Below are 15,895 nucleotides of genomic sequence, written 5' to 3'. Positions count from 1 at the left end.
AGCAAGCTGCAGTCACTGGCCTGGAGTGGAACCAGACTTCTGCAGAGGCTGGGTTGGTTGCTTGGTGTTTTTCTGGTTTTGGTTCTTTTTGAGACCTGTGTGCCCAGTTTGTTAGGAAGAATGAGGATTTTGCTTGTTTGTTGATAGCTGAGCATCACTGGTGCCGTGGGGTGAACATTTACCTGTGCATTTCTGTACCTGGGCAGGGAGATGGAGAGGCTGCCTGGGCACTAAGGGCAGAGGGATACAGGGAGTTCCAGCACTCCCTGGGACTTGCAGGGAGTTCTTTTGCAAGGAAGCCCTTGCCTTTCATTTCCAGTGTGACCTGACTGATAAATGAAACCTAAAAATTCCTGTTGTTTTTTGGGGGGGAGAGGGATGCACAGAGGAGCAGTGCAGCCCTCCAGATTCCTGTCTGTGTGGGTCTCACAGGGCTGGTTCCTGATTCCTTAGGCTGGTCTCTCCTTGCTCCCCTCGCTGCTCCCCCAGCACACCCTGTCCAGCAACTTTCCATGACAGGAAACATCTGCTGGGAGGCAGGGCCGGGGCTGGGTTACTGCCGGGCATTGGCCGCCGGAATTACCCGGCTCCAGTGACTCCAGGCATGTGCGAGGCATTTTGGGATCTTCCCCTTCCCTGGGAAACACACACCGACTGGAGCTGCCTTTGAGAGCAGAGGGGGATTAGAGAGCACAGCCTGAGGAGGAAGAATTACTGCTTTTCTGCTTTCAGAGGAGGGGGGAAGAGCTGAAGTGGGAGTTGTTTACCAGCCTGTTGAGCCCTGGAAGCCGCGGCTCCATCCGTGAGTTCCAGCTGCTCCGCTGGGGTTGGAGGTATTTTGGTGGCTGGCTCTGCCTTCCCTGCACATCAGGAGCTGCAGGTGCCCTGCACAGACCTGCTGGGACGGCTGTGGGCACTTGTGCAGGGGATGCCCACGGCAAGGAGCTGCTGAGCCGGGAGCAGGAGAGCACTGGGGTCGCCCACCAGCACCGTTACCCCGATGAGCCACTTGGAAGAGAGTCCTCTGGAGGGCAAGTCCTCTCCAAGATCCTCAGGGGCTGCTGGGGCAGAGGAGCTAAAAGTGAGCAGGAAGGCAGGGGAAGGGACCTAAACTCCTGCCAAGCTGCTGTATCTCTGTCGACTTTGGACATAAACAAGAAGCGGCGGGAGCAGGAACAGGAAAAGCAGAGTTGGAGAGCACGGGGAGCTGTGCAAGTGCTGAGGGAGCACCATGGATTCCTTGCTGGAGTGTGGGTCTCTCTGGGATCATCTGCTGGATCAAGAGCTGCCATGTCTGCGGTGGGACCTGGAGGGACTTGTCGACTTGTCACGAGGAAATGTGAGCCTTGGATCAGATGGAATCCCAGCTGTGAGTGTCTCTAAACTGAACCGTTTGCCACCCTGACAGAACTGCTGGTGCTGAGCAGAGCATCTGCTGTAGGACAGGTTTTAGGCAGGCTGGACCATCCCTTAGTGCAGGGAAGGGACTGCCCCTGCACATGGAAGCTGTGTTGTGTTAATGCACTGAACCCAAAGCTCAGAGCTGATTACAATCTCTGTTCCCCACTCTGTTCCCATCCTGTCTGCTTGTTCCTGGAAATCTTGGGCTTGGGCTCTTTCTGGAGCCTGTCTCTGACCAAGATCTTTTCCAGATGTTCAGGCTGGAAGTTTGGTGAGTAAAATTCACATTTGTGTCATCTGCTGCCTGTCGGGTTTGATTCCCAAGTAAGATCCTTTCCTTTGGGCCCACAGGACTGGAGCAAGTATTGGAAGTGCTGAGCTCATGTTGAAATACACTGTTTGTATTCATTGAATTGGTGTGAGGAAGAGGGAATGCTTTTGGGGACAGGAGGCTGTCTGTGATTTGACAGCCAAAATCAAATCTTCTTTGATTTGACAGCACTTGGCAATTCTGTGAGGCTAATGCTAAATAAACTTCACATTCCTCCCACCCCTGTGACTCCCACCACCATCTCAAACAGAAGCTACCTTTGATTTTTGAGGCCCTTTCTGCTCTGGGAGATTTGTGTTGTGTAGCTGGAAGAGATAGGAGAAGGTTGTTGGGAAGAAATGGGAGGTAGGGAGGGAAGAGGTTGTACCCCAGGAGGCTTCTCCTTCCCTACATTTGTGTGAGGAAGAACGTGGCAGATTATCTGGGAGATGGGAATTTACCCCTGCCTCTATTTTGGGCAGCTCTGCCTTCAGAGGCTGTTGTGGCTGTTTTGGGGAGCTGTCAGCAGGGCAGGGTGTGGAGGAGGTGGTCTGACATGGAGTTCACATTGTAGTTCAGCAAATCCCAGAGAGGAGCCAACTCCTGGTCTCCCTCCAGCCAACAGCACCACATTCTCCGAGCCCTTCCATGAGGCCAGGGCACAAAATAAGTGCATGACACAGTTTAGTCCCTGTGAGAGCCTTTTCTGAGCCCCACAGAAGTGTCCTCACCACAGCAGCACATAGCTGTGTGTGCACGGAGTGCCCCTCCATGGGGAGAGGGCTGGGATGAGAGCAGTATTCCTGAGCTCTTGATGGCAGGGATTGCTCAAATTCCTCTGGCAGGGCTGCAGCTGTGCTGGATCACCTACTTGCTGAGCTCAGCTGGGAATTGGCAGTTAACTGATGCACTGCAAACAGAGCACATGTCATACCTTGTCCAGTTTGGGATTGCAGGGAGGGAGATTTCCCCTGCAGCCACAGCTTCCAGGCAACTCCCAGCTGCAGGTATGGGTGCAGCCCTTCTACCCTGTACTTGCTCTTCCAAGTCAGGTTCTCCTCTTCTTCTCACTTAATGCACTAAATCCCAAACCCTCCCATCTCTGTTGGCTGTGATGGGAGCTGGTCTCATGCTTTGTGAGTGCATCTGACCCCCCTTCTCCTTCCCCAGGTGTTCCCGTTTTCCCTCTCCATGGCTCTGTTCTCATGCCTGCCCCTCTCTTTAACAGGCCCTCTGTTATTTGCAGGTGTTGAGTCCAACGTACAAACAACGGAATGAGGATTTCAGGAAACTCTTCAAGCAGCTCCCGGACACGGAGCGACTCATCGTGGGTAAGTGCAGCCCCTCAGGGCTCTGCTCTGTCCTGCTGGGGGGGAAATCCAGCACATGTGCATCCAGCTTTTCCTTCTGCAAAGAGGTTGCCACCAAGGAAAACCCTGTTGTGCAGACAGAGCCCCTCCTCACCATTTCGGGTGGGTTCCACTCGTTTTCCTTCAGGGAGAGCAGCACTGATTTGTGATGGGTTCCCTCATGATTCGAGGAGCATGTTCTCCTCCCCAGTGTTCCCCAAACCTCACAGGGTGTTTGTGCTCTTCTAGTGCTCAAGAAGAGTCTTAGAGGGTTCTCTGTGGCCTCGTGTGGTGGGGGTTGCAGGTCTCCATGTGAACAGCACAGAGCTTCCCTATTCCCTCGCTTCCTGGTGCTCCCAGCTCACACATGCTTGCCCTTCCCATGCCCAGAGAGGCTTGGGCTGATTGGGGGCTGCAAGAACACTGCATCTGTTCTGCTCTCTTATGTAAGTGCTGATCTCGGGCTGTGTCTCACTGCTGAGCGAGGCACGGCGGGGCAGAGGGGTGGGAATTGTTGAGGATGCTCGAACTGGGAGGGAGGTGAACAATGACACTAGAAGGCAAAACAGAGGAGACAGATTAAATCTGGCAGTCCTGCATAGGATGCTCCAGAGTGGCCAGCTGATCAGGCAGGATCATCAGTCAGTGAGAGAGACTGTGTGTGATGTGCCCTTGGGAGGAAACATAACCCAGTGGCCGGGGCAGCAGCTGGGGCTCGGCTGGGTTGTGTGAAGCAGCTTCTTCTCTCCGTGCTGCCACTCATCCTCACCTTTAGGCTGTCCTGCTGCCTGGTTTTGCTGCTCCTAAACCCTCTGCTGTCCACCCACAGATTACTCATGTGCTCTCCAACGAGACATCCTCCTGCAGGGCCGCCTCTACCTCTCGGAAAACTGGATCTGCTTCTACAGCAACATCTTCCGCTGGGAGACACTGGTGAGGCTGCCAGGCTGTGTGCCAGTGGGCTTTGTGTCAGCACGTTTGCTGGCACTGCTCTGGAAGCACTTCTTTTCTTTGTCTCTCTCATCATCTCCTGTCTTTCCCTGTGTTCTTTCCTTCCTGGGTGGCTGTGCCCACAGCTGACCGTTCGCTTGAAGGACATCTGCTCGATGACCAAGGAGAAGACAGCCCGGCTCATTCCCAATGCCATCCAAGTTTGCACTGACACTGAAAAGGTACATCCTTGAAGCCCTCGCTTCTGATGGCTCTCAGGGGCAGGGGAATTCTGGGTGGTGTGGGATTTTTCCAAACTGTGGGATTTTTCCCAGCAAGGGGAAGGGGCTGGGTCTGGAACACACGGAGCTCGGATGTGGGGGGTGGGATGTGGGGCCAGGTAAAACATCCAGTGTGGTTTGCTCACTCCTTCCACGAACTGCAGCTGGAAAGGGATCCAAACAGGCTTGTCTCTTCGTATTCCCTTTTTTGGGCCTTTTCTGAACACACTTTTCTCCCCATCTCTTCCCTTCCAGCACTTTTTTACTTCCTTTGGGGCTCGAGACAGGACGTACATGATGATGTTCAGACTCTGGCAGAATGCTCTGCTTGACAAGGTACTGAGACCATCACCTCACTGTTGGCTGGGGTGGAAGGGAGGGGATGGATGTAACCTCACTGCTGCATATGCATCAAAAGACACTGGGACAGCAGGCACATATTTTTAGGCAGAGCATGTTCATAACTGCAGGTGCAATTCCTTCTTTTTGCATGGAATTCTGTGCACACATTGTAGGTGCCACCCTGCCTTTGCTGAGGAGTGGAAACAGGGTCTCGGCAGGGAATGTTTTTGGAGTGTGTAATTCCAGTGAAGCAGCCCAGAAAAAAGCAGTTCCAAAGGCAAGAGGAATAGCTCAGTGTGCAGGCAGAGTTCTGTGCTTTGGAAGTGTGGAGTTCCAGACAGGGCAGATAAAGAGTGTTCAGGGCATCCCAAATCCAAAGGAGAGCAGTGGTGGGTGCAGGGTGCACTCAGGGCTCAGTTTTAAAATAAAGCAGGGATGTTCTCCTGCTGTGCCAGAGGCCCCATATATCCTGTATCTCATCCAAATATCTACTCCACAGCCTGGTGAGTATTTGTGGCCTCACTCCTCAGCCTCAGGAACTGATGTTCCAGTGCTTCCAGCGTTTCAGGATGCCCTGGCTGGAGTTCAGACCATACTGGGAGGCTCAAGTAATCCAGCACCAGCAATACCCTGTCCCAAAAACTGGGGGAGTATTTGGGATGCACAGGGATCGCTTTGCATTGGGCAGCTTGTGCTGGGCCAGGTGCTGTAATTTGAGGAGCCTTTGGAAGTTCCTGACAAAATTCAGCGTGCCCTTGGTTTCAAGTTCAGAGCAAATGGAGTGATAAGGACAGGAAACACTTCCAGGGCTCTTTTTCCAAGAGGGGGAGAAAGAACCTCGTCCAGTTTTCCTGATCAAACATGCAAATGAGAGTGTGTGTGGGGAGAAGGTGAAACAGTCAGACATTTCTCTGGATAGAAGTTCCTCATTAGAGTGGGTTTTTTCCCATGCTTTTGACTGCTACTTTTGGGAGCTGGATTAAAAAATTCCTGCCTTATCCCATGCAGTTACTATGGGAAGAAATTCAAGCCGGCAACTCAGGAAAAGGTCACTGGATTTGTTTTCCCTCATTACCAAGAAATCTTTGTCATTGGTCATAAGTTTCTCGTGGGTAAAAATCCATCCCTTTTTATCCCCGTGCCACGTATTTAAATCACAAGTTCTGCCCCATTTTTAAGAACCTCAGATCACAGTCATATGGTGATCAACTGACCTGCATCCCTGAAAAACTGGGTTTTTGTCAACACTCTGGATAATTAATTTTCTCTTTTTATCTCAAGTATATACTTTTCACAGAAGTATCTGGTGATACAAACTCCTTTTGATTTCAGACTGCAACAGGAAGCGTTTTTCTTTGTTGCTGCTTTAAATCATTTTCCCTGCAGCTGGGATTCTTTAGGCAGCTTTAATTTAAGGAAACTTGGAAGGGCAAAATAACCTTGTAAGGTTATTTTCCTTGTAAGTACTCCCCACTGGGGCTTGGTAAAGTAGCAGATATTAAATGGAAGCACAGCAGAAGAGGTAGGAAAACACCTGTGGAGGGAAATGCAGGTTTGCTGCTGGCATTATTCCATTGTAGAGTGGAAAATCTCATCCCATGTGCTGCTCTGGGTGTAGCCTCGTGTTGGCTTTCTGACAGTCTTGAGTAATGTGAGATTGTGGCATGGAAAAATAACAAAATCAGGTTTTAGGGCAGAACCTGGGCTGAAGGTGAAGGCTTTTTTGGGAATGTGCTTGGTGGGGGCAACCTCTAAGGTAGCTTGGCCTAACAAAATAAATTCCATAAAATGGAATTTCACAGAGGTGAGTCCAGTGTAAGGCTCTCACCTCCCATCAGGGGCTGTGTCAGGATCTCTCACTTCTCCTTTCAGGGCAAGCAAGGTACTCCTGACAATGGGAATTCCAGACTGTCATTCTGTTTTAGTGTTCTTGGATGCAAATGTGTGCTGTTCTCCATCCCCTTTTAGCCTCTGTGTCCAAAGGAGCTCTGGCACTTTGTCCACCAGTGCTATGGGAACGAGCTGGGTCTGACCAGTGATGATGAAGACTATGTGCCTCCTGATGATGACTTCAACACAATGGGGTGAGTGAGGAGGAGGAAACTCTGCCTGGGAGGAAGAAAAGGTGCCCCCAGGAGAGCAGGATATACTGCAGGCCTCAGAGTGCTGCTTGTCCCTGGTGAGAGGTTCTGGGATCTGGCCAAAGGTTTGCCCTCAAATGTGTAATGCCTGAAACACTGAAAGCCCACCATTTGCTCATGGAAGTTGGTAGGGATTGAAATGCCAGCTGGGCAACTGTGCAAATGCCAGAGCATCCCAGTCACAGGGTTACATGGTCAGAAAGTGCTGATGCTTGTTGGTCTGTGTATAAACACTGAAAAGTCTGGGCTTCACTGAGCCATTTCTGCTTCTTGGCCACACTGGAAACTTCATAGGACTGTTCTGACTCGCTCTGTGTGTCCAGTTGTAGCTGTACTGAGAGGGGTAAATGTAAAAACCTGTGTTCTCTGTGGCGCCTCAGCTACTGTGAGGAAATCCCCGTGGAAGAGAACGAAGTCAACGACAGCTCCTCCAAGAGCAGCATGGAGGCCAAGCCAGAAGCCAGCCCTCAGCTGCCAAAGAAATCTGTCACTGCCAGCACCCTGACATCCACGGGCAGCAGCGAAGCTCCAGCCTCGGTGAGTGTCCTCCCTCCCCTGGGAGAGGGAATGCTCCTCCCTGGGATCCCACTGCTTGCTTGTGTGAGGGAACCCCTCTGCTCCTCCACTGACTTCACGTCTCTGCGTGGCCAAAAAAAAATGAGCCAAGTGTGCCCGTCCTAAAAGCCTGGGGCTCTCAGCAGCCAAGTGCATTTTCCTTTCTGTGCCCTCAGATGGAAAGGAGTGGAGTGTTGGAGATAAAAAGGGTTATCATTGCTTTGCTGCCTTCAGCGGTGCCCTCGTGGTGTTATGGCAGAGCAGACCTTGTTCAGTTATCACCTCAGGTTTTTTCAGCTTGTTTGAGAGCAAAACTAGTATTGTTTGTGTGCTTGTCTGGATAAAAAAGCCTTGTGGTGTCCCAAGCTCGAACACTGATTGTTTGACAGGAGGTAAACCAATATATCCACATGTTTTACAAACACTGTATGGCAGCTTTCCTCCTCTGTTATTGAATTTTTCAGGCATGTCAAAGCTAAATACTCAGGGGTAGACAATTGGTTCACAAATGCAAAGTTTTCAGAAATGAGCCCCAGTTTCCAGGTGCTGATGCTGCCCTCCCTGTGCTCTGTGCTTGCTGCAGTTCGATGGAGTGCTCCCAGAAGAGGAGGAGGCAGTGGCAGAGAGCCCTGTGGAAAAAGACCTCGGCATTGCAAATATCATGGGAGAGAAGATGGACATCATTGGCCCTGTGAACTCCCCTTCCCTGGACTTCAATGACAACGAAGACATTCCCACTGAGCTCAGTGACTCCTCAGAGACCCACGATGAAGGTATGTGGGGAAGGGCCATTCCCTCGGTGTGTTTTACACCCTTTCTAGGGAGGGACTGGAGTGGCAAATACTGGATTCCTTTCCTGGAGTTCAGAAGATGCAAAGAATCCCCACTGTGGGCTGCAGAAAGTGGATATGTGGGGTATTCGGAAGGATATCCCTGAAATAAGCTATGGAGGTGATTACCCCTTCTGATATCCCCACTGTTGTCCTGGGATCAGTGGAGGAAAAGGGTTAGAAGTCCCTCTTCTTCCTTCTTCACAAAGTAAAATACTGAGGCCCTGGTGCTGTGGAAACACAGCCCCCGTGATCCTGGGGGACAGATATGTCAAGGCTGCATATTCAGAGGTAGAAGATCAGTTCACAGGTGTAAAGTTTTCAGAAATGGGGGCCTGTTTCCCCACAGGGGAAGTCCAGGCCTTTTATGAGGACCTGAACGGCCGTCAGTACGTGAACGAGGTGTTCAACTTCAGCGTGGACAAGCTCTACGACCTGCTCTTCACAGACTCCCAGTTCCAGAGGGACTTCATGGAGCAACGCCGCTTCTCTGGTGAGCCCATTGTCCTTGGGGAGCCTCCTGTGCTCCCTGGGGAACCTGTGCTCCCTGGGGAGCCTCCTGGGATCCCTGCCAAGGCACAGGGCAGAAGGAAAATCTCTGCCTTGGAGATGTATCTTCGCCTGATGGAGGGGTTGGGTAATGTCTGAGCAGATTTTGGGACAGTGCAGTCAGTAATGAAAAGCAGGCAGAACCAGCCTTGCTTGCCCATCTAGTTTTATTTTCTAGCAGCAAAATTCATGGAAGAAGCAGACCCTCTTATTTTTTAGCATCAGCTAAGGCCTGACTCTGTGTTAAAGGCTTAGCAGTGTGAGGAGAAAGCTCTTCTGGCTCCACACCAGACACTGCACTTGCTGATGCAGAGAGTGTCCCCTGACATATTGTGGTTCTCCTTTCCCTGTAACTGTAGGTTTGCTAAAGGAGATGTATTCCCAGCCTCTCCAACTTTCCCTGCACTTCAAAGAAGGGAAAATATTCCCATTTAGCTCAGGAGCCCTTTCTTTCACACTCTGCTGAGCTCTAGTGCTTCTGCAGCCAGGCTCTGCAAGGGCAAGGAAATACTGTCCCAAGCTTGTTATGCCTTTCCCTAGTGCATGACCAGAGACCCCTCTCTGATAACTTAACTGGAATATTGTTGTGTCCCCTCAGATATTATCTTTAATCCCTGGAAGAAGGAAGAAAATGGCAATCAGACCAGAGTGATCCTGTATACCATTACCCTCACCAACCCTCTGGCCCCCAAAACTGCCACTGTCACAGAGACACAGGTATGTGAGGGGGGAGCAGGGCTGTGCTGCTGGGTAGGAACTGATCTGGGAGTTATTTTCTTGCCTTGACCATGCTGCTATGCATGTTCTCATTGTCCCTATCCCTTTTCTTTTACACATTTTTTTGTATTAACTTACTGCCCAGTGTCACTGCAGACGTGATTAGCTGGTCTTACACTGGATTGTGTTGCCAGGAGAGGACCACGAGTTTTCCAACAAAAGCAGATGAGTTTGTGAACAAACCAGCACATTTTAACAAATGTGTTTGTCACCCATTCTGGTGGTTTTTTGGGCTGTGGTCACTCCAGCAGATGTTATTCCTGAGCAGGGCACAAGAAAGTCAGGTACTGTCTGGCCAGTTCTTCTCACAGCTTTGCAGGGAGATGTTTTTATTATGGGGAGGACAATGAGATATATTTAAGAAGGTAAAAAGGGGAAGGACCTGCAGTGCACTGGGAGGAGCCAGGCTGGCTGTATCTAATGGGAGCTGCAACTGGAGAGGGAGGAAAAGCCTCTTTCCTTGTCCAGAGATATGTTCAAGTGGCCGAAGGTAAATACTGAGAGTTAGCTTAGTATTAGGGAATACTAAGAGGGAGCCTGGAAGGGATGTCTGAGCATTGCATTTCAGGGACAGAGGAACCCCAGCAGCAAGGTGTAACTGGGGAGGATGGAAGGAGAATCCCAGCAGCAAGGTGTAAATGGGGAAGATGGGATGAAATTTGCTGTTCAGAAACCAAGACTGTGCAGGGAAGGGAAAGGAAAGGGGACAACAAAGTGATGGGCAAAGGGAACAGCACATTTTCAGAGAAAGACATGGCCTATTTTATGCTGAGTTTGGGGTCACCCACCAAGGCACACCTTGCTGTGCCCTTGCTGCAGAGGTAAGTGGAAATGGTCTGTAAGAAAAGCCATATTTTTGTACATGGATCTGCGATTAACTGTGTCCCCTTCATGAGGTTTGTTCTGGAGCAAAGGAAGAAGCAGATCAGAAGCACTTAAAAGAAGTAATTAACATGTTTTTATGGCGTTTAGAATCAGGGAATAATTTATGCTAGAGAGGCCTCTGCTCAAAGCAGGACCGTGTCTGACTGTGGCTCAGGTTGGTCCCTGACAAGCCAGACATTAGAACAGAGGCCATACTTGCAAAGGTCCCAAAGAACTACTCCTCATCTCTGTTACAAAACACTGGAGGTTGAGCTGCTGGAACATAAAACCCTTTTGAAATACACCCTTGGGAAGCATCTGGGTGAAACACTTGGTTTCCTGGAGTCTGCCTGGGGTGAGCTGGGGCAGGGCTGTGGGGGTGGGTGTGTGTTTTGTGCCGGTGCCATCCATCAGAGCTGTGTTCTGATCACACCAACAGTTGCCCTGCCTGCTGTCTTTTCTGCAGACAATGTACAAAGCCAGCCAGGAGAGCGAGTGCTATGTCATAGATGCAGAGGTGCTAACCCACGACGTCCCCTACCACGATTATTTCTACACCATCAACCGCTACACGTTGACTCGTGTGGCCAGAAACAAAAGCCGACTCAGGTACGCTTTCTGGGGGGATTAAAAGAGCTTTTCTGGTGACCAGAAAGTCACCTCGGGGTGGGAGTTTTGCTGTTTGGTGTGTTAGGAGGGGTTGAGGGGGACTCTTTGTCCTGTGGCTGGAACGCTCCTGTCACAAAGAGTAGGGGCAGGTTCCTGCTGGGGTGACACGGAGCAAACATCAGAGCTGATGCAGGGGAGTTCCAGCTGGGTCAGGGAGAGGATTTAAAGGCTTCTCCTGCCCTTTCTTGGAAGCAGTGGTCTGCAGGGCCTGTTGTCACGTGCAGTCAACTACCTGTGATAAGCAACAGGACATATTTCCAGGGATTGTACCTCTGAGATGCACTTTGGGGAGAAGCAGAGGAATTTGGTATCAGGCAGAGCTATAGGCTTTTCTGGGGCTTTTTCTGTAGACTTTTTAAGTCTGCTACTAAAACCCAGGTGTATCTGCTGGTTCTCTGCCTCTTGGGTGAGCTTCATGTTAGTGCTGCAGTGCAGCAGTACAGACTAAAGGAGCAACCCAGGTACAGAGGGGTTTTTCTGACTTAAGCTCAGTCTTTCCTTAAGCTCCAACCACCTTTTAGTGAGGTGGGAAGAAGCTGGAACTTGTAGACTGAACTTACAGTTCAATAAGTAACCTAAATGTCTGCCTGCCTTTTGGGAGAGGCTCTTCCTGCCTCTGGAAGGACTCTCCATGCAGTGCTTCTCCTTGAGGAACACGAAGGGCTGGGACCATCCCAGAAATAATCCCAGTGTGCAGGATTATTTCTCGTACTTACAGTGACAGAGGTTGTGAGTTGATATTTCAAAACCTGGGAGAACGACCATCCTTTCTTCTCACAGGGTTTCCACGGAGTTACGTTACAGGAAACAGCCTTGGGGGCTGGTGAAATCCTTCATTGAGAAGAATTTTTGGAGTGGCCTGGAGGATTATTTCCGTCATTTGGGTAAGAGTGGCAGTGACTGTGGTAGTGACACACAGACAGTGGCACCTCCCGTGGCTGGGAAGCAGGATAACACACATGTACCCCCGAAATGCCAGGCAGTGGAAGGAGTTCTGGAAAATTTATTCCCAAGTCGAGAACACTGGGCTTGCAAGGGGAAAAAACTTCTAGCAGTGCTGCAGAAAGAACAACCTCAGAAAGACAGGCCTCCTGTTCTCTTCAAGGCTTTTTATCTTTACTGGCCTCCCCCCAGGCCCTGTAGCCTGCATGAGTTTCTCTCTCCTCATCTCAGAGATCTGAGAATGACACTAAGAAGAAGTTTCAGTTTTAGTTGGATGTTGGGAAGAAGTTGGACATTGGGAGGGATCAGACATTGGAATGGGCTGCTCAGGGAGGAGGTGGAGTCACCATCCCTGGAGGTGTTTAAGGCAAGAGGATAAAACATCCAAATTAGCCATGAGAAAGGTGTTTCTTCTTAGGCAGGAAAGGCTTCCTAAGCGAAACAAGCCCTCATCTCCTCCTTACAAATCTTCCAGAAGGGTATCTACACTTACAGTGGTTTAGGCACGGCGTGGCAGCCTGGGGAGCCCACCTTGGGGTGGCTTATAAAAGGGACCACCACAGCTGGGATTAACCAGGGCAGGGAGTCCTGCTCTCTGCCAGGCAGCCTGGGCTCAGGGGTTGGCAGGAGGTGGAAGGAACGTGTCTCTCAGCCCCTGCCAACTTCTCTGCGCCGTGAGAGGCCTTAAATCCCTGAACCATCTCTGGAAGCCACATCCCTGCAATGTTCCCCTCCTGCCCCCACAGAGAGCGAGCTGGCCAAGACGGAGAGCACGTACCTGGCCGAGGTGCACAGACAATCCCCCAAGGAGAAGGTGAGCAAGCAATCCACGGTGCGGCGCCGGAAACGCGCCCACGCCCACCTGCGGGTGCCACACCTGGAGGAGGTGCTGAGCCCCGTCACCACCCCCACCGACGAGGAGGTGGCACACCGCAGCAAGCACGTGGCAGGTGAGGGGGAGGAAAAGGCACCTCTGCTTGCCCTGCTCCAGGGGAATTGGTTTGCAGGGCAGGGAGGGGGTGTTGTGGTTGTTTGGGCGGGGAGGGTTGATTCCAGAGAAGGGATGGAGCACAAAGTCCTGTGAGGAGCAGCTGGGGGAGCTCGTCCTGGAGAGGATGAGGAGGCTCAGGGGTGAGCTTCTCACTGACCACAGCTCCCTGACAGGAGGGTGTAGCCAGCTGGGGTCAGGCTTTTCTCCCAAGAGGGCTCGGTCTTCAGCTGCACCAGGGGAGGTTTAGGTTGGACACTAGGAAGAAGTTTTAGTTTTAGTTGGATGTTAGGAAGAAGTTGGACATTGGGAAGGATCACGCATTGGAATGGGCTGCCCAGGGAGGGGATGGAGGCACCATCCCTGGAGGTGTTAAAGAGCAGGCTGGATGTGGCATCAGTGCCATGGGCTGGGTGACAGGGCGGTGTTGGGTCACAGGTTGGACTCGATGATCTCAGAGGACTTTTCCAACCTGGTTGATTCTGTGAGAGGGACAGCATTCCCTGTCCTAAATGCATCCATCTCCTCAGGTTCCACTCAGACACGGCACATCCCCGAGGAAAGCCCCAGTGGCTTCCACCTGCAGAGTGTCTCCAAGCTGCTCCTTGTCATCAGTTTTGTGTAAGTGATGGTTTTTGCTTTCCTTCACAGTCAGCCTTGAACAGCTTTGGTTTGTCTGCATTTCTGGTGTTCTGTGCTCCCTTCTTTCTGCTCAGGTTTACCCTTTTTTTTAACCAGACGTGGGCTTTGTAGACCTGCATGTTTTTGGGAGTCCTAAACGCAGGTCTGGGACGTGCAAGGAGAGGGGCATCAATACCTGAAAGAGAAGAAACACAAAAAGAGAGAAAAAAAATAAGAGAAAAAAAAGAGAAAAAGTAGATAGAGTCTTTTTTCTTTCAGGGACTCAATTTAGAGACTTTCAATGACATCTATAAACCGTGGGGTGTTTTAAATTTAAAATAAGTCTTTTAATGTATTCTGCTCACAAATCAGCTGTTATCAAGAACAATGACCAAACAAAGCTCTCTGGGAGCCATTGTCTTATCACAACAAGGTTCAGATTCTGTGGGGAAATTCTGGTCTGGCAAAACCTATTTGGGTCTAGTCCTAGGTGGTGATTTGGGTGTGAGATACCATCCCAAAAAGAAGCTGGACCCTTTAGAGATGATTTCTTCAAAATAAGGATGGAAACGTGTGAAGCACAAGAGGTTGATTTTCCTAGTTCAGCAGCAAAAACTGTGTTTGATGTGGGGGGTCTTTTCTGCCACACCTTTCCCAGTTGCTAGTTCTGGACTTGGATGTGGGCTCCAAGTGGGCTGGGAATGGTCCCCTTGTATCCCTGTGGCTCAGTCTAACACTTGAACTGAGGTGTGTCTGCTGGTTCTCTGCCTCTTAGGTGAGCTTCATGTGTTAGTGCTGCAGTGCAGACTAAAGGAGCAATCCAGGTACAGAGGGGGTTTTTTCTTGGGCTCAGTCTTTCCTTAAGCTCCAGCCACCTTTCAGTGAGGTGGGAAGAAGCTGGAATTTGTAGACTGAACTTACAGTTCAAATTGAGCTCCTTTCTGTGTTTCCTTTTCCCAGTGGGGGCACTGACTGCAGAGTTTTGCAGCAGCAACCCAGCCAAGTTGCTGGGAAGGTGATGTCAAGTCCTGTCGTGATAAGAAAACAGTAGAAAGGTACAAAAAAGCTTTATGAAAACGTCTCCTGCCAGGCTGTGAGCTTCCCTTAGGTCAGAGAGCCCTGATAATGATTTCAGAACACTCCTCTGGCCAGTTGCCCTCCTCCTGACTGAGCTGGTGATAGTGGGCCATTCTTCCAGCAGAACAGCTGCTCTGTTCAGAGACAGGCACCAGCCTGGTATTTTTGGAATGTGTTCCCCAGGAGGAGAGGAAATGCTGGTGTGTGGTGGTGGTGGTGGGTGAGAGGAGCAGTGCAGGGTCTGGTTGTGGGGGTGTTCCCAGTGCCAGCAGTGCTGGGCAGGGCTGTGTGCAGCCTGGCTGTGTGTCACACGGTGGGCACACTTGGGGCTCGTCCCCCAGAGCCACAGCTCAGCTTTGCTGGGGGAATTGCACCAGGAATGCAGGCACAGGGGTATTTGTCTGTCCTTCCTGCCTCTCTCCCCACTGTTCCTTTCTCCTCCCCTGGCCCCCCTGTACCTCCTGCACTGTCTCTGAGCCTCCTCTCTCAGCCCAGTTTCTCCTGGTCTGTGTCAGTCCGTTTCTAACCTGCAGCTGCTCCGTCTTTTCTCTTCCCTGCTCCCATTAGGATCTGTTTCAGGTACTGTCTCTCTCTTTTTTTACCTCTTTACTCTCCCATTTCCCTCTCTTTCTCTGCATTCAGCACATCCACCCATCCAACCTGTTCTGGCTGATCCCTCATCCCTGTCTTTCTGTCTCTCTGTCCTCCTTGCTCACGCATTTCTTCCACGAGGTGCAGTTTTGGGTTCTGACCACCTGGTCCTTACTCAGATTTAAGTTCCCACTCACATCCAGGGTGGACCTGGGCCTCAGACACCTTCTCAAGCCTTGGGCATTTCCCAGGTGTGCCTGGCAATGGGCTGTGAAGTGCTCCTGCTAAACTGACTGTTCTCCTTCTTTCCAGTCTGGTGCTGCTGGTCATTCTCAATATGATGCTGTTCTACAAACTCTGGATGTTGGAATATACTACACAGACCCTCACAGCGTGGCAGGGCTTGAGGCTGCAGGAGAGGTATTATTAGAGAATTATTATTTTCCCCAAAATAGCCCTGCTACTTTCCCATGGATAGATACTTTAGGTGATTATAGATACTCTAAGTGATTTTATCTTTCTCCAGTACTCTTGGTGTTTGTTTAGACTACTACAATATAGTATTTAAGTACAGAACTTACATCCTGTAATGTGCATGTTCTGGAATTTCATGGGTACATCTTTCCCTGCCCCACACAGGTAAGTTTTGTGTTGCATCCATGATTTTTGTGGAAGCAT

General features: G+C 50.7%; 1 protein-coding gene across 1 annotated transcript in view; it reads left to right on the top strand.

Moving 5' to 3' along the window:
• The window catches only part of GRAMD1B (GRAM domain containing 1B), a 91,143-nt gene that overhangs the window by 68,531 nt on the left and 6,717 nt on the right, over window positions 1-15,895 (top strand). Inside the window, exons 5-19 of the mRNA XM_029962058.1 lie at window positions 2,958-3,042; window positions 3,890-3,993; window positions 4,137-4,232; window positions 4,527-4,607; window positions 6,582-6,697; window positions 7,135-7,291; window positions 7,893-8,082; window positions 8,489-8,632; window positions 9,287-9,405; window positions 10,796-10,938; window positions 11,779-11,882; window positions 12,687-12,890; window positions 13,459-13,549; window positions 15,194-15,205; window positions 15,530-15,639. Of these exons, the coding sequence (XP_029817918.1) occupies window positions 2,958-3,042; window positions 3,890-3,993; window positions 4,137-4,232; window positions 4,527-4,607; window positions 6,582-6,697; window positions 7,135-7,291; window positions 7,893-8,082; window positions 8,489-8,632; window positions 9,287-9,405; window positions 10,796-10,938; window positions 11,779-11,882; window positions 12,687-12,890; window positions 13,459-13,549; window positions 15,194-15,205; window positions 15,530-15,639 (1,756 nt within the window). The remainder of the gene's footprint in view (window positions 1-2,957; window positions 3,043-3,889; window positions 3,994-4,136; window positions 4,233-4,526; window positions 4,608-6,581; window positions 6,698-7,134; window positions 7,292-7,892; window positions 8,083-8,488; window positions 8,633-9,286; window positions 9,406-10,795; window positions 10,939-11,778; window positions 11,883-12,686; window positions 12,891-13,458; window positions 13,550-15,193; window positions 15,206-15,529; window positions 15,640-15,895) is intronic.

This window comes from Manacus vitellinus, unplaced genomic scaffold, assembly GCF_001715985.3.
Source record: "Manacus vitellinus isolate BGI_N305 unplaced genomic scaffold, ASM171598v3 scaffold_41_pilon, whole genome shotgun sequence".
In the NCBI taxonomy this organism is placed as follows: domain Eukaryota; kingdom Metazoa; phylum Chordata; class Aves; order Passeriformes; family Pipridae; genus Manacus; species Manacus vitellinus.
This window is presented reverse-complemented; position numbering and strand designations above follow the sequence as displayed.